Source organism: Natrix helvetica (assembly GCF_964273705.1).
Source record: "Natrix helvetica genome assembly, chromosome: 4".
In the NCBI taxonomy this organism is placed as follows: Eukaryota; Metazoa; Chordata; class Lepidosauria; order Squamata; family Natricidae; genus Natrix; species Natrix helvetica.
In genome coordinates, this window is record NC_138550.1 from 152,942,242 (window position 1) to 152,959,009 (window position 16,768).

A 16,768-nucleotide genomic window follows, 5' to 3' on the forward strand; every position below is an offset into this window, starting at 1 on the left:
CCAAACCAGCCGTTCAAAATTCGGCAGGATGTTTACCGTTTAAAAAAAAAAAAAAAAGGAAGAGGAGACAGATGGACCGCGGTGCGCCTGCGCCGACGTCAGGGCGTCTACGTTTTCCTGGCTCAAAGAAGGGAGGGGAGGAGAAGCCACGCACCAGGCGAGGGCGGCACGCACCGGCCGGAGGATCGACGCTGGCCAATGGGACGGAAGAGAAGATGCTTTCGGCGTCGTATTGGCTGAGGATATGGAGCAAGAGCCGTCAGTCATGGGAGGGACCGCCGTTATCATAAAGCGGCACGCGAGCGGGCGAGAGTAGAAACTCCTGCAATGTTTCTAACTGCTTGCCCGGGGGCGGGGGCGGGGGCGATTCCTGGATATTCGCAAATATAGGATATTTTTTGGCTGTTACTTTGTTCAGTGTTCGCTGGAAACAAGAAAAGGAACACAGGATTTTTGCATTAGAAAAATATCTTGCATTAAGCAAATATTTCCTTACGGGGCGTGCAGATTGGCAGGAGGCTCACAAAGCAACTGCACAAGTTGAATGAAATTATTGTCAGACATATTTGCACAGGATTGCAATTTTGCTTGTGGATTTAAACAGTTGAGGCTTTTGCTATTTCTTAAACTTCAACTGCGAAATCTGCAGCTAAAGCAAATAAGTGCTTATGATGAATGATATTAATTTCCATTGTGGTGTGTTTGGACTGTTTTTCCCGGTTGGTTGCTTCAATCCCTGTTTTTTCTCTTTCTGAATATAGGCTAATTTAGAATAGACACCTCCATAAAGTTTAATGGAGATTCACAATCATCAAGTCATGGTTGTACAGAGGTGCTTTTTCCAGTTTTCGTGGGGGTTTTTCCCTTTGAAAACGTTTCACTTCTCATTCAAGAAGCTAGAACTGAAGAAGCTTCTTGGATGAGTAGCGAAACGTTTTCAAAGAAAAAAAAGTCCAGCTGCCTTTTGGAAAAAGCACTTTGGAATGACTTCCTTAAAGCTGCTTCAGTGGAGATTCTTTGGGACTGCAGTACATCTTCTGGCAAACAATGAGAAAAAAAGATCAATGTTGAATGGAGAGAAGGTAGATGTTTACATTTGCCCTTAATTATTTAAATAGGTAATCAGAAAAGTATATGGACTTTCGTTTTAAAAAGGACCATTTGAGTCCGGTAAGAAGTTGCCAATATTTGGACTGGCTCGCCTAACTTTTTTAATTCAGGCTGATTGATATTGGGTGAAATGTGCTACACAAATCCATCCACTGATTTGCTAAACTTCTGTGTATGAGGTAGGTTTACTTCTCTAGTTGCTCCCAAGACTAACTTCTAAAGCACAATGGATCTTAATGACAGGTATTTAGATGCATCCAGCATAATAAAACTGGTGTCCATTACAACAAAAATATTTGCATTTAGGGCTCTTTAAATATATTTGAGACCTGTAAGATGAAGCATTCCTAGTTTACCCATTTATTATTACTGAGCTTTATTTATTATAGTAAAATTTATTGGCAAAATGGCATTTATAAAATGATCATCATAGTATTAATACATAATAATATTGTGTATAATCCAGGAAATATAAAATGAAAAAAAATTACAATAACCAGTTATACAATTATGCTGTACCAATTAATGTGGACTGCAGTTGGGAAATTTCTTTAATACAATTCCACTCTATGATCAAAAGGAGCTATTGAGAATTTTAAAGAAATTTCTCAAATGTAGCCCACATTGTTTAACTTTGGATAGATTTCTCCTGGGTCTCATAGTCCTTTGCTTAACTAATGAGATGAAAATATATGCGTAGTGTAATGTTGATACCAGTTGTAGAAAATAAAACTCAGATTTTGCTTGTTAATCTCTCTTCATCAGTAGCTCCCAATTAATTTCAGTACCAAACTTAATTTCATAAGCATTTTGAATGCCAACTGATGAATCTTCTGATTCATTGCAAATATTTAATGATCTAATATCCACAAGCACTCAGCATCCTAATGAGAATACATCTAACAATAGATTACAATTAATTTTAATATTTTTGTTTTGCTAGCCATTGTCTAAGGACATGGGATCCAAAACAAATAAATATGACCTTATGAAAATCTAAACATTACAAAGAAAAACAAAGAAAACATAAGCAGAAACAAAGATAGTATAATAATCACAAGTTTCATAGTAACATTTGGAACACAAGGAACAAATTCTAAAATAGCTTGCCTCTAAATTTGATGTATAAAATATGGGCATAAGAAATAAGAATATGGAAGAGTACTTGGAATAAAATTCAAGTACTGGATGAATGTTACAGAAATGCTGGAGTTATGTTAATAAAATGAATAAAGGATGCTTGGAATGACAGATAATGATTCAGCTTTAATTTCTGTGTTTCCCTGAAAATAAGACACGGTCTTACTTTCTTTTGACCTCCGAAATAAGCACTTGGCCTTATTTTTGGAGAGCTCTTATTATTTTTGAAGTGCAGGAGGCCCGAGTGTGGTCACCTCATGGCTGCTGTTGTGTTGCAATATTTTCAAGGATGCAGTATTCCAAGTGTGGCCTTACCAAGGCCCTATAAAGTGGTATTAACACTTCACGTGATCTTGATTCTATCCCTGTGTTGGCTTTTTTGGCAGCAGCTGCACACTGCTGGCTTATATTTAAATGGTTGTCCACTAGACAACCCAAGATCCCTCTCACAGTTACTACTATTGAGCAAGGTACCACTTATACTGCACCTGTGCATATCATGCCTGCTGCTTTTTCTCTCAGTGATCCTGTACTCCAGGGCTGTCAACTTGATTTCATTGAGGGCTGCATCAGGGTTGTTTTTGACCTCAGAGGGCCAGGGTGGACGTGGCCAGCTTGACATCACTCGTGGGGGGGGGGGGGCCGCCTGTGGCAGCCTGAGTGCTCTGCCAGCGAAAACGGGCTCCCAAACTCCATTTCTGGCTGAGACAGCCTGCAACCCTCTGCCAGTGAAAACAATGTTAATACCACTTTATAATGCCTTGGTAAGGCTGGAGAGGGGGTTTGTCAGCTGCTTCACCCCTGAGGCTGTGCCCCACTCTTCGGGAGCCAGTTCACAAGGGAGCAACCGCCTGGCAACTCCCCCCTCCAGCCAGGCAGAACGCCACTCCCCAACCTAGCGGTATCCCAAAGGTGGCAAGCAACGTGAGCGCCTTCCCCCCCCGGCTCCCGCGGCTTGGCACCTTCGGGATACCGCTAGGTCGGTGAGCGGTGCTCTGCCTGGCTGGAGGGGGGGGTTGTCCAAGGGGATTATTTTCAGGGGTGGGCTTACTTTTTTGCCCACGTGAAAAATGTGGCAAGGCGTTAGTTTCAGGACAGATCGTATTTTTGGGGAAACACGGTAGTAAGACCACACCTGGAATATTGCATCCAATTTTGAGGGTGCAAAGAAGAGCAACTAAGATGATTTTAACCTGGAGACTAAAACCTATGAAGAACAGTTGTAGGATTTGGGTTTGGCAAGTCTAGAGAAAAGGACTGGGGGGACATGATCGCAGTATTCCAGTATTTGAGGGGCTGTCACAAAGAGGAGGGGATCAATTTATTTTTCAAAGCACCAGAGGTCAGGACGAGAAACAATAGATGGAAATTAATGAAGGAGAGAAGCAACCTGGAATTAAAGAGAAGCTCCCTAACAGTGAGGTCAATTAACCACTGGAACAGCTTGCCTTCAGAAGTTGTGGGTGCTTCATCGCTGGAAGTTTTTAAGAAGAGTCTGGACAGTCACTTGTCTGAAATGGTATAGGGCAGTCATGGTGAGCCTTTTAGACACCAAGTGCCCAAACTGTGCATGCGCATGCCCAAACTGAAAGGTGTGCGTGCATGCACATGCGTGCAGATGTGCAGGCACGCACGCATGCATAGGCATGTGCACATGCATGCATGGAGGTGTGCATGCACAGATATGCACATGCATGGAGATGTGCAGCAGAGACCCAAAGATCAGCTGGCTGGCAGAAGGCGGGGCATCTCAACACTGGCAGCGCAGCAAGAAGATTTTTTTTCTTTTGTGAGCTTCTGTGTCGGTCGTTTTCAGGGAAACACAAGTTCACAAAAGAAACGCCAGAGAGTTTCACAATGAAAATGGAGGTATGATGATGGTAGCATGCATAAATATCTGAGTTAAAATACTTGAGTTAATATGAATTATGTTTGTTGACTATGGAAGAGATGCACGTAAGCCTTTTTGTAACCAACTGATACACTTTCTACAGTATGTAAAGAAGGATGTGTTGTGTTTGTTTTGAAAATAAAAAATAAAAAAAATATTTTTTAAAAAAGAAACACAGATCTGACCTGCAATGACAGCATGCATGCCAGCAGAGAGGGCTCTCTGTGCCACCTCTGGCACGCTTGCCATAGATTCGCCATCAGGGGTATAGGGTCTCCTGCTTGAGACTTCCAAGGTTCCTTCTAGCTCTATTCTGATTCTAAAATAAACAACAGTAACAAAACGTACAGAATGGTGCAATCAAAATGTATACACAGGGCATTTAACAGGCTTCACATGTCCAGGGGAATTCCCACTTAGTCAGCACTTTCCCAAGATACAATGGCATCAATGAATGCAATCAAGTTCTGAGTTCTTGACAACCTTTTTGTACTTTTGTCTGGATGGTGTCAAAATGGGCCTGTGTGTATTCCTTTGATACTGGTACAACTGAAGATGACTTAAACACCTCTCAACCATAGTGACATGAATATCATGGCATAAAGAAATATTTCCCAGGGCATGTTTGTGCCATGGTTTGGTGCAGTGGTGGGTTCCGGATCCCGTTGCAACCGGTACCCTGCAACAGGGCCGGGTGTCCAGCACGCACATGCGTACCCATCGCCCGCGACAATCCAGCTGCTCGGCGGAGCGTCATGCAGGCGGCATATGCTCTGTGCACGTGCGCAGCCCAGTTGGGTCAAATACAGGTAAGGAGAGCGGGCAGGCAGGTGGGCCCTCCGGAGCCCCGTACTGGAATGGAACCTGGTGCTCCCAGCAGGCAATGGTACACCCGTACCAGGGCGTATCGGTCGTAACCCACCACTGGTTTGGGGCAAGCAGGTACAGCCAAAGCAAAATTATAATTTAGTTATCCGTGTTCTTCTCTAACTTCTTACTTACACTTTCATTTTTTGAAATTATAGCAACTATTTTTAAATTTAGCACAACCAAAAAAGTTTATATACTCTGTAGCTTCTTGGGTTTTTTTATTTTTATTTATTTAAACTTATTATTTAAACTTATTAGTCGCCCCCTCTCCCCACAGGGACTCGGGGCGACGTACACAAGTAACGGTCAGCACAGTGTCATACAGAGGAGGTAAAAAATAAATAAATAAATTACAATATTCAGAAAAGTTAAAATCTCAATAACATTAAAAGTTTAAAGCTAAAATTAACAATTAAAATTGACCAAGGGGTGGGAAAGTTGTCGAGTTATGCCAGGCCGGCTAGCCGAAACAGGTGGGTCTTCAGTTTACTGCGGAAGGAGCGGAGATCGGTTGTTGTCCTAATGTCTGGGGGGAGGTCGTTCCAAAGGGTAGGACCCGCCACAGAGAAGGACCTACTCCGGGGCACTGCCCTCTGACAATCTCTAGAGGACGGCACCCGGAGGAGACCCTCTCTGTGTGAGTGAATAGGCCGCAGTTTTCTTGCAATATGTAACTGAGTGGCTGTAGCAAAACGAATCTTCTGTAAATGGTCACGCGGAACCCTTCACACAGATACCTTTTGACATGCCACAGGAGATACAAAAATGTAGCCCAGACTTCTTTTCAGAGGTCTAGAAAAACTGAATATATGAAAAACTTCACATACAGGGATACCTCGATGTTTAACATTAAAGATTAACATTAAAGATAAAGGATAAAAAAGATACATAATATTTTTTAACATGGGATTTGTTTTACAAATGGTTAGACAATAAAGGTAGAAATTAGAAGTTGGAAGAATGCCACCATATACAAGTAAATATTGTTACTATTGTTGATATTATGTATAAGTAAATTGACTCAGACAATACACTGTTTATTAAGCACTCATTTATATTAAAGAAAAACATACGAATAAAATTTATTCTAAAAAATATTTCAAAATAAAGACAAATCCAGTTTTTTTTCATCCTGGTGCCCTTAAGATGTTGAATTACAATACCTACCATGGCAGATGATGGGACATTATAATCCAACACAGCTGGAAGATTCTGGGTGGAGAGGCAGGTGTGATCCAATCTTCTCTTTGTCTAGCCTTTTTTAAAAAAGAGCCATTCAGTAGGAGCTGTTTACACAAGTTTCTGACTTCCTTTTCCCTCTCACACACAGCAAAAGCAAAATAAACCCACCACCAGCTGCAAGAAGAAAAAGGACCCATCCCATCGTAATAGAGATTTTTTGAAGAGGTCCTATAATTTGTTCACTTCTTTTTTTCCAGCTTATAGTCTGGTACATTATCTTCAGTTCATTTCCACAACAACAACAAAAATCTTGCATCCTTGTCTTGTAAAGTTTGACCTTTCATTCCTAGCCTTAGTTATTTGCATAATAATTGAGCTGCTTGTGCTCGTCAACTTTTATATTAATTCCAGATTATCGTGAGTGCCCTTGAAAATAGGAAAAAGTATGACCAGTTGCTACAATTTTCTTTTATGGCCTTGTAACTTGTAAACCACAAGGCATGGTGGGGGAATTACAATTTTGTCTATCTTAAAACATGGAGAGGAGACCGAGCGTGCATGTAATCTTGTTTACCTGTTTTTGCAAATACCATATAAGTAGAAGACAATTACATAACCCCTCAATTTATAATGGTTCAGAGAGAAAAGAGAAAAATATCTTTAAAAAAAAACAGAATGAAGTTTTGTGGACGGGTGTTCAAATAACACAAGCAAAAGAGATAAAAGGCACCCAGAAGGGAAAGTTTAGTAGACACACACACAAAAAATCAAAAAGAGGTACAAGATTCCAAGAGAGAGAGATAAAAGGCTGACCAAAAAAATCAATAAATGATGGAATGTTAAAAAAGATTTGACAGATGATGGATAATGAGAAAATATATTAATAAAATGGGAAAATACCATTACCCCAATAAATTCAGATTAGTAATTTAAGATTGGGTAATCTAACTATTATTAATACTAACTGTGTTAAATATATTATGGATTTAAAATACTTTTAGTATTAGAAATGGTGATTAGAAGTAGTGGCGACTTTTGAGATACATTCCCGTGATGGATTGTATATTGTTAAGAATTGGTGTTATTAGTAATCCCACACATATGGAATATTGAAACTGGTGGAATAATGAGTGATTTTTAAAATATTGAATGATAACATTTAGTAAGGGATAACAAACACAGGGTGCAAAGAAATGTTATTTATGTTTAAATGAATTAATGGGAAAATGTAAAAGGAATATGAAATGGGACAAGTATTATTGAAGTTGGAAGATTAGAACTCGACATACTATTTGTATTATCATTGTTAATGTTGTTTAAAAAAGACTTGACCCAGTCAATGCACTGTCCATAAAATATGCATGTTTATAGTGGGAAAAAATTTAAAAGAAGAAAATGGGCAAAAGTATAACCAGTTCCTATAGTTTTCTTTTATGGCCTTGTAACTTATAAACTGCAGGGCATGGCGGGGAAATTACAATTTGATCTATCTTAAAACATGAACAGGAGACAGGGCAGACATCTAATCTTGTTTACTTGTTTTGGCAAATACTGTAGGAGCCAGCTCAAAAATGTACATTTTTCTCTAATTCACTTTCTTCAACAACCATTATGCTTAGTCACTCCATCACATTGGCTTGGAAACCCTAATTTCTAGGTCTCAGAACTCAGAATTTATTTATTTTTTTCTGGGCGTTCAAAGACCAAGCTGTTGAAAATTAGTTTTGGGCAACCAATGTTGTATTTACTGGTATATGGATTTTCCTTGGGTTTGAGCAGGTTTGATTTGAGAACTATCTTGCTATGTTATGACTGCAGTTATGGTAAAGTATGCAGATGAGCTGGCTGAAAGGCAAGATGGAAATGAGACTAATCCATCCAAGAAGAATAAATTGTATCATTGCACTGCAGGAATGAAAAGGCCTAGATTGTGCCTTCCAATGCAGCATGAGTGAAAGAGGTGGGGAGGGAGGGAGGGAGGGAGGGAGAGAGAAAGAAAGAAAGAAAGAAAGAAAGAAAGAAAGAAAGAAGAAAGAAAGAAAGAGAAGAAGAAAGGAAAGAAAGAAAAAGAAAGAAAGAAAGAAAGAAAGAAAGAAAGAAAGAAAGAAAGAAAAGAGTGATTGATTCCCAGAGAGAAAAAATTTGCTCTTTACCCCAGTCTACCCCCCACTTCTCTCCCACTTTCTTTGGAATGATATACAGGGAGGGGAGGGGAGGGGAGGATGGGCTCTCTGCACACAAGAGCCAGAGCGGCTCGGCTCAAGGCTAGGAAACAATAAGCACAAGGGAGAGTGTGGGAGAGAGGCTGGCAGAGAACTCTTCTTGAAGCTTGGTTGCGTCTCGCCACTTCTCTCCATCCCATCCTTGCTCAATGAAGCCAGAAGAGAATGAAGATACGTTCTCCAGCTTTTTGCTGGAGGACATAAAGCAGAGGCTATTCCAAGCTTTCCATGGGCAGACGACAGGGGTAGCAATTACTCCTGTGTTGTTTAGACCTGTTGAAGATGTGGGCTGTGGCAGAAGAGTTGTGCCCACTCAGGACCTGCACTGGGGCCACATGGAGAAGGGCATAGCCTGGCTTCGCATAGAATTGGTGAGTGATGTATGACAAGAGAAATGATTAGGCACCCTCCCTTAGGAATATGAATGGGTGACATGTAGCCCCAGAGGTGTCCATTATACTTGTTTTGTTGTTACAAACTTCTGAATCTTTTCTTGTATAAATCATATATGGGGGGTGAAATTCAGCAGGTTCTGACAGGTTCTGGAGAACTGGTAGCGGAAATTTTGAGTAGTTTGGAGAACAGGCAAATACCACCTCTGGCTGGCCCAAGAGTGGGTGGGAATGAAGATTTTGCAGTATCCTTCCCCCAGGAGTGGGGTGGGAATGGGGATTTTGCAGTATCCTTTCTCTGGAGTGGGCTGAAAATGGAGATTTTGCAGTATCCTTCCTCCTATGCCCACCAAGTTTTTTTAATCCTATCTAGCTCGATGAAAGACCACGTTTTCAGTTCTTCTTGAAATATCACCCAGCTTCCTAACAAGAAGTTTAATTTTTTGTTCAGGCGTGTATCAAAGCACTTTCAAATATCTCTTTTTAAATGCCAGAATAAAAGCAGATTGTGGCATATTTTTCTTGTGTTTCATTCTTCATTCTCAGAGATTGGTTTGGTTTCAGAATATACCAGCTAGTATGCTAGAGTTCCATGAATGAAGCAAAGACAGTTCTAAAATCATCAGAGTTATTTCATCATTTTGCTAGTTGGTCGCCAATGGTTCTCAGACACCTTTGAAGTCAAAGGTGCTCCAAATCTGGATCATTTATGTTAGCCATTGATAAAACAAATTATTTTTAACATGGGATCTGTTTTACCAATGGCTAACTAACAGAAACAGAGGTTAGAAACTAAAAATATTAAAAAGATAATTTAAAAAATTGTACTGAAAATTTTGCAAGATGGGTAAACTAATTGCATTATTACTTTGTGATTAATATTGATATGTTTATTATGATTATTATGATTACTGTTGTATCTGTACTTAAACCTAACTGTGCCCAGACAACACGCTGTTCAGGTAGATATGGAACTTTTTATTTACCAATAAAACAGTTTTTTTTTTTAAAAAAAAAAATCTGGATCAGAACCACTTGAGATGCATAAGTATTATTATTTACTTAGCAGGCACCAATGTTACATTAGCTAGGAGACTATAGTATTAATACAAAGAAGGTGTTGGGCTGCTAATGATTGGCAATATATTCTGTTCATGCTCACATGCTATCTAGAGTGCACCAGTGATGGGTTTCTATTATTTTTACTACCGGTTTGCTGATGCACGCACTCGTCCGGATAGGTAGGCGGAGCCTCCCCGCTGCCGTTATTACCAGTTCGCCCAATCCAGGCCGAACCTGCAGCAACCCACTTCTGGAGTTCACCATAGGGGCGGACTAGCTCCACACAAGATTTGATAGCATTCTGCAACGTTATCCAGGGTGCAGTGGTTAGAATGCAGTACTGCAGGCCTCTTCTGCTGACTGCCGGCTGCTAGCAGTTCGCCAGTTCGATTCTCACCGACTCCAAGTTGACTCAGCCTTCCATCCTTCCGAGGTTGGTAAAATGAGGAGCCAGATGGTTGGGGGCAATAGGCTGACTCTGTAAATCACTTAGAGAGGGCGGTAAAGCACTGTGAAGCACTCCCTTTACATGTGGTGGCTGAAATAATTTATTCTGGTTTATTGTGCTGTGTGAAAAATACATTCTGTGCTTGCCTGAATGTTCTTCTTTGATGTATGTTTGTTTACAAATGTTGCAGGACCTAAATTTTGAGCAGAAATAGCAGCAAGGCTGATTTCTGCTTCTAATTAAGCCGTTCTGGATAGTGATCATCTGTTGAAAGCAGTTACTGTCTTCTGTTTCTTTGTAGCTTGAGATGAAGTTCCAGAACCGGAAACTTGCCAGAACTCTGCTGGATTTAAATATGGAAATTCAGAGGCTGAAGAATGAAATTGATATGTCAGCAGCTCTAGAATCAAAAGGTCTAAGCTCCTTTGGAAATTCAGACTAATAAACTGTATTAAGAGACCAAATCCATACTCCGAAATGCATCTATTTACTGATTCAGAAAAAACAATAATTGAAGATTGGATTGCACATTTAAGCTCAGTTTCATAACAAAATGTTCCTTGAAAATTAATAAGATTTCTGCTTAACTCAGTTTGGGGGAGTGATACATACAAAATAATTTGATGTCTCCCCAGGAGTTTCAGATGAAAGAAAGATGAAGAGTTTGCATCATCTTTCAAATGTGGTCACTGCTTTTAGAATGACCCAAAGAGCCACCCCAAAATTTGATCCTAGGAAAGATGGGAGGATAACTTAGAAAGCTGTTAAAAATAATAGCAACAATATTGTTTGACTTATTTGCAGTAAATAAATTATACCTGTTTCAGAAGATGGCTTGTACCGGTGATCAGTTGACAAGCATGTCACCCATGCATGTATTCATGAAAGCATGAACGTATAACATATTTGTAGCTATACACTTGCCCTGCAACCAGTGGTAGGATTCAGCCAGTTCAGACCAGTTTGGGCGAACCGGTAGTTCCAGTAATCAGTTGGCCCCGCCCACCCACCCCTGCTCTATTCCGTCCTATATTTCCTTTGTTTGAAGCCCAGCTGATCGGCGATCCGTGTCTCAGTTATTTTACTCACCGGGGCTGAAGAAAAAGGTAAGATTTAGTGCTGATTTCAAATGCAATGTGCGCCCACGAAGCAAACCCGTTGTTACATTGGTTGAATCCCACCACTGCCTGCAACTTCAGGAAAGGGCAGTTGTAATTAGAGATATGGCAAAAAAAAGCAGGAAGTACTGTAATTGTAAATCAAATTGGTGAGAGATGACTTGCCACAACTGGCTTTTTCCCTCTAAAAACCTGCAAGCAAATTCATCACAGATTGCCTACTATCTCATTGCAACCTCAAGCTCAATATTCCTTCTAAACGCCACGCATGCCCACACACAAGACTCTGCCACCCTCTGTTAAAGACAAAGGATTACCAAAGTTCATTTCTGCACAGGAGAGAAAAGAAGGGAGGGAGAGAGAGAGAGAGAGGGTGTAGGAAGAGGAGTTTTAAAGTGAGGAGAAGAAAGTTCTAGCCTGAAAGCTAGGCTGAAGATTAGGGATGTTCAACCATGCTCCCGGCCAAAGGAGAATTGAGCAGCAATGGGCAAGAAGAGGTGAAGCAAAGAGGAAAGCAAAAGGGAGAGAGAGATGTAATTACACATTTAAATAATAATAATTTGACATCTTGTCAATCTAAAATACAGGTAGTCCTCCACTTATGACCACAACTGAGGCCAAGTGTCTATTGCTAAACAAGACAGTTTATCTTGTTAGTTTTCCTGCAAACATTTCACTACCAACCTAGGTAACATCATCAGTACTCATAATCTAATCTCCATTTAAACACATTCCATGAAAGGGAAGAGGTCTTGGGATCAAGTGCTTTTCTTTTTCGTTGTTAAATAGTGTATTGCTTACAAAAAAGGCAATTTACTAAGTCTTCTCTGCATCCTTTTACACTAATGGACTGAATGATTTTGGTACCCAGCCTTTGATTCAAGTTGTCCCAGTGGATATTTATTTTACTCAGAAACTTCAACAAAAGGAAGCCAGAAGGCAAATGGTTCCATTCATCACATGCAAAACATTGAAATATGTCTGCAGATAAACTTTTTAAATTAAAATAGCTCGCGCTCTCACCCTCTGGCAGGTAGCAGAAATAATAAGGGTGAGAAACGACAGCTTTTCACCAGCAAGCTGCTGGCATCCTAAATGCTACAGATTCCAGATATTGTTAAATCTGAGGGAACACTAGCACACTAGTGTTGTCACTAACCCTTGGATAATATGTAAATGGTATTTTCTTCACCATAATCAAAGTAAAAAATGATTATGAGGCCAGCGAGGCTTGTGGTTATCACATACCCTGACATACCCTGGAAGCATAAAATCTTACTGCTTTTAATAACATTGGACATATTTCAGAAACCAGGCGGTGCTAATGCGTCCAGATGTGATACAGCTTGCAAAGTTCACTCGAGTGGCTGCTTTGCATTCTAATGCAGTCTTAAGTATTTTGTGTCTGCAGACTTCCCCAGCAAGTGAATGGGCTGCCTTCCAGAGGCCCAGTATGGCCCTTCTGCAGCTCATCTGATGCTGATTAAATTGTACAGCCGCATCTACCGCAATGGGAAAGCTCAGGAAAACCCTCTTGCCAGAGGTTCACTTGTTCTTTTGAAAACAATCGGATTTAAACTCTACTTTTACCTTTAAACGATTTTAGAAGAACATCTGTGTCAGACAGCACTACAGGGCAGTGGTGGATTCCGGCAGCTGCTACTGCCAGTTCGGTCAGGGACGCGCCGTGCGCTCTTGATGCTCGCTGCATGCGCTTGATGCACACGGCACGCTCTTGATGTGTACGCTGTGCGCACATGTGCAGTACAATGAAAATTGCTCTGTGCATCTGTAGAAGCCAAAAACAAGATGGCGCCGCCGATGGTGTCGCCGGGAGAACTGGTTCGGGGACGTGGCAGGCCTGGGTCGCTGCTGGTTCCAGAGACCCAGGCTGCCAAGCTACTACCGGTTCGGCCAAACCAGTAGGAACCCATAACTGCTACAGGACCATTCTTCTGTTTAGCATCTGAATATACAAGAATTATGGCTGAAAGCCTCACTTTTACTAAATACACAACGTATTTCTATTTCTGCTATGGGTATACCTAAGAGGTAATCTTGTGGAAGGTGGAAAAGGTATAGACCTGATCTTCACTCACTTGAGCACCTAATTAAGCTCCTATCAATTTTCAATAAGTTAAAATTAAACTTGGGGGGCAGGTTAGATGGGACAGAATAGGTGAGGGTATCAAAGCAGTGGTGGGATTCAAAAAATTTTACTACTAGTTCTTTGGGCTTGGCATGGTGGGTGTGGCTTGGTGGGCATGGCAGGGGAAAGATACTGTAAAATCTCCATTCCCTCCCCATTCCAGGGGAAGGTTACTGCATAATCCCCATTCCCTCTGGATCAGCTGGGACTGGGGGAGGCAGAGAATAGAAGGGGGTTGGGCCAGTCAGAGGTGGTATTTGCCGGTTCTCTGAACTACTCAAAATTTCCACTACCGGTTCTCCAGAACTGGTCAGAACCTTCTGTGTCAAAGGGTGGAAAAAAGGAAATTTCCAAATACACATACACATTAATTCCCTATTTTCTAGCAGAGCTGGCTGGGGAATTCTGGGAGTTGAAGTCCACAAGTCTTAAAGTTGCCAAGTTTGGACACCCCTGACCTAGGTTATATGTAATATATACAGTACCCTCAGCTTAATAAGATACAGGGTAGTCCTTATGAGCACAACTGAGCCCAACCTTTCTGTTATTAAGTGAGACATTTGTTGAGTTTTGCCCCATTTTGCAACCTTTCTTGCCACAGTTGTTGAGTGAATCACTGCAATTGATAAGTTAGAAATCCGGTTGTAAAGTGAATCTGGCTTCCTGATTGACTTTGCTTGTCAGAAGGTCACAACAGGTGATTGCAGGACCTTGGGACATAGCAACAGTCATAAATACGAACCAGTTCCCAAGGATCGAAACTTTGATCACGTGATCATAAGGATGCTGCAAAAATCCCAACTTTGAAAAACAATCCTAAGTCACATTTTGCACTGCTGTTGTAACTTTGAACGGTCACTAAATGAACTGTCGTAAGTCAAGGACGATTTTTTTCAGTGACTTACTTGTTTCCTTCTTTCCCTCTCGCAGCTTCTTTCCATGCCTTCACTTCCGGACTTATTTCTGTCTTGGGGAGGAGACAAACAAAGCTAATGGGGGGTAGCCAGATTTGCTTAAAACCAGGTGATTCACTTTATAACTACATTGGTTCACTTGACAAAAGTGGCAAAAAATAGATAAAACCAGGCGCAACTCACTTAAATAAGCACCTTGCTTAGCAATGGAAATTCTGCTCCCAATTGCGGATGTACACTATGTCAACGACGATCTGTAATGCATACGTGCGCTAGGCATTTATTCAATTTAATCAAAATATTTATCTGTAGACCTGTATGCACACAGGAGCACAAAAGTGGAATTTGTTTATTCCTCCCTTTAAAAAAAAAAAAACACGCCCAAATTGTTTTGCACACAATCTGTATATCTCTCTGACATTTTGCAAAATTTTGTCAGGACACCTCAAGGATAAATGTCATTTTCATATCAATTGCCCATGAAACAGCAGGGGGAAGCAAATCTCTTTTTAATACCTTCAAATTGGAACTGTTGGTCCTGTACACAAACTTTTGATTTCCTTCGTTTGAACTTGCCAGGTTTGACCTGTTATAGGCAGATTCTTTTTCTAGCGTATATTTTCTAACATTAAAAAATTATTTGCATGCAGAGGCACAGACTCATACCCACAGAAGAGTCCTAATTCTTATTGGTCTGCATTAATCAGGCTCCATCAAAAGCAGCTATAAATGCCATCCAGGTATGAAACAAAAAAGTTACAATGGTTTGTTCGTTCTTCCGTGATCGTCAATGGGGAGGCAGTAAGGTTTGTATATTCAAGTTGGTAATCTGCTTTTGGGTGAAACAAATTTGCTAGGATTAAATTTGCTGGATTTGAAATGGGTGGATGTGTACATACATTTCAATCAATAAAGTAAAAGTTAAATTAAATTAAAGGCAGGTTTTAAAGCCTTGGCACATCACTAGTTCTGGTCCTTAGGGTTGCAAAGGTTTGCTATGCGCTGTTTTGGTAATTTTCAACGGTTTCTGGGAACAGCAAGGTTGTAAAATAATATTTACAATAGCCAGAAAAGGAACTATTTTTGGTGCCTTTGTTAACCCTTTCCCAAAGATTAGGGTGTTTTAAGCAAAATAGTAATAATTGAATGAGTAGATCAATTTAAAATCAAATTATTTCCAATAGTAGGCATATTTTTTTTTATTTGAGGGCTACCCAGAATTCGCAAGAATGAGGTAGAAATATGTAATTCTCTTTTGGTAGAGTTATGCAAATGAAGCCAAAATTTATGCAGCTATGTCTGTTGTTATGCAGGCTATTAGCTAAAAAAATAACACTCCTCGCTGGAGATTTATTTGGATAAAAACTTGCTGAAATGACTTGCATCAATGGTTTGCAGTGCTCGGCACGTTCAACATAAATAATTCAAGGAATTCACTAATAAGACAGACAAAATAAAATCTCTCTTTCATTCTCTCTTTCTGTGTTGATATTATGTAGTTGTTTTTCTAAAGGAATGGAATCTGAATCTTAAATAAGCAAACATGAAGAATCCTCAAATTAATACAAGTCTTAAATATTGATTTCAGACCCAGGCACAGTGCATATCAATGAATAGTTTTAACACAGTTTTACAATAGAGGTAGTCCTTGACCTACAAGAGTTTGTTCAGTGACCATCCAAAGTTCTAATGGTCCTAAAAACAGTCATTTACAACCATGCATAGGAACAGGGGTGGGTTCTGGCTGCTACCGGTTCGCTCAGGGACACGCTGCGCATGCACGCACACTTGATGCGCACTATGCATGCATGCACAGTACTAAAAAAGCTCCTCCTCCCTTCTTCCTCCTCTTCCTCCTCCCCCTCTTCCTCCTCCTCTTCCTCCTTTTCTTCCTCCTCCTCTTCCTCCTCCTCTTCCTCTTCCTGCTCCTCTTCTTCCTGCTCCTTTTCCTCTTCTTCCTGCTCCTCTTCCTCCTCCTTTTCTTCCTCCTCTTCCTCCTCCTCCTCCTCCTCTTCTTCTTCTTCCTGCTCCTCTTCTTCCTGCTCCTCCTCCTCCTCTTCTTCTTCTTCCTGCTCCTCTTCTTCCTGCTCCTCCTTCTCCTCCTCTTCTTCTTCCTGCTCCTCTTCTTCCTGCTCCTCTTCCTCCTCCTTTTCTTCTTCCTCCTCCTCCTCTTCCTCCTCCCCCTTCCTCTTCCTCTACTTCTTCCTTTTCCTCTTCTTCCTGCTCCTCTTCCTCCTCCTTTTCTTCCTCCTCTTCCTCCTCCTCCTCCT

The 16,768-nt window shown here is 40.8% G+C and overlaps 1 protein-coding gene across 1 annotated transcript; it reads left to right on the forward strand.

Moving 5' to 3' along the window:
- Nucleotides 1-8,430: 8,430 nt before the first annotated feature.
- On the forward strand, nt 8,431-11,102 carry AARD (alanine and arginine rich domain containing protein). The gene is made up of 2 exons (XM_081953125.1): nt 8,431-8,786; nt 10,619-11,102. The coding sequence occupies exons 1-2, from the start codon at nt 8,565-8,567 to the stop codon at nt 10,757-10,759; spliced, it is 363 nt and encodes a 120-aa protein (XP_081809251.1). The 5' UTR covers nt 8,431-8,564; the 3' UTR covers nt 10,760-11,102.
- Nucleotides 11,103-16,768: the final 5,666 nt, after the last annotated feature.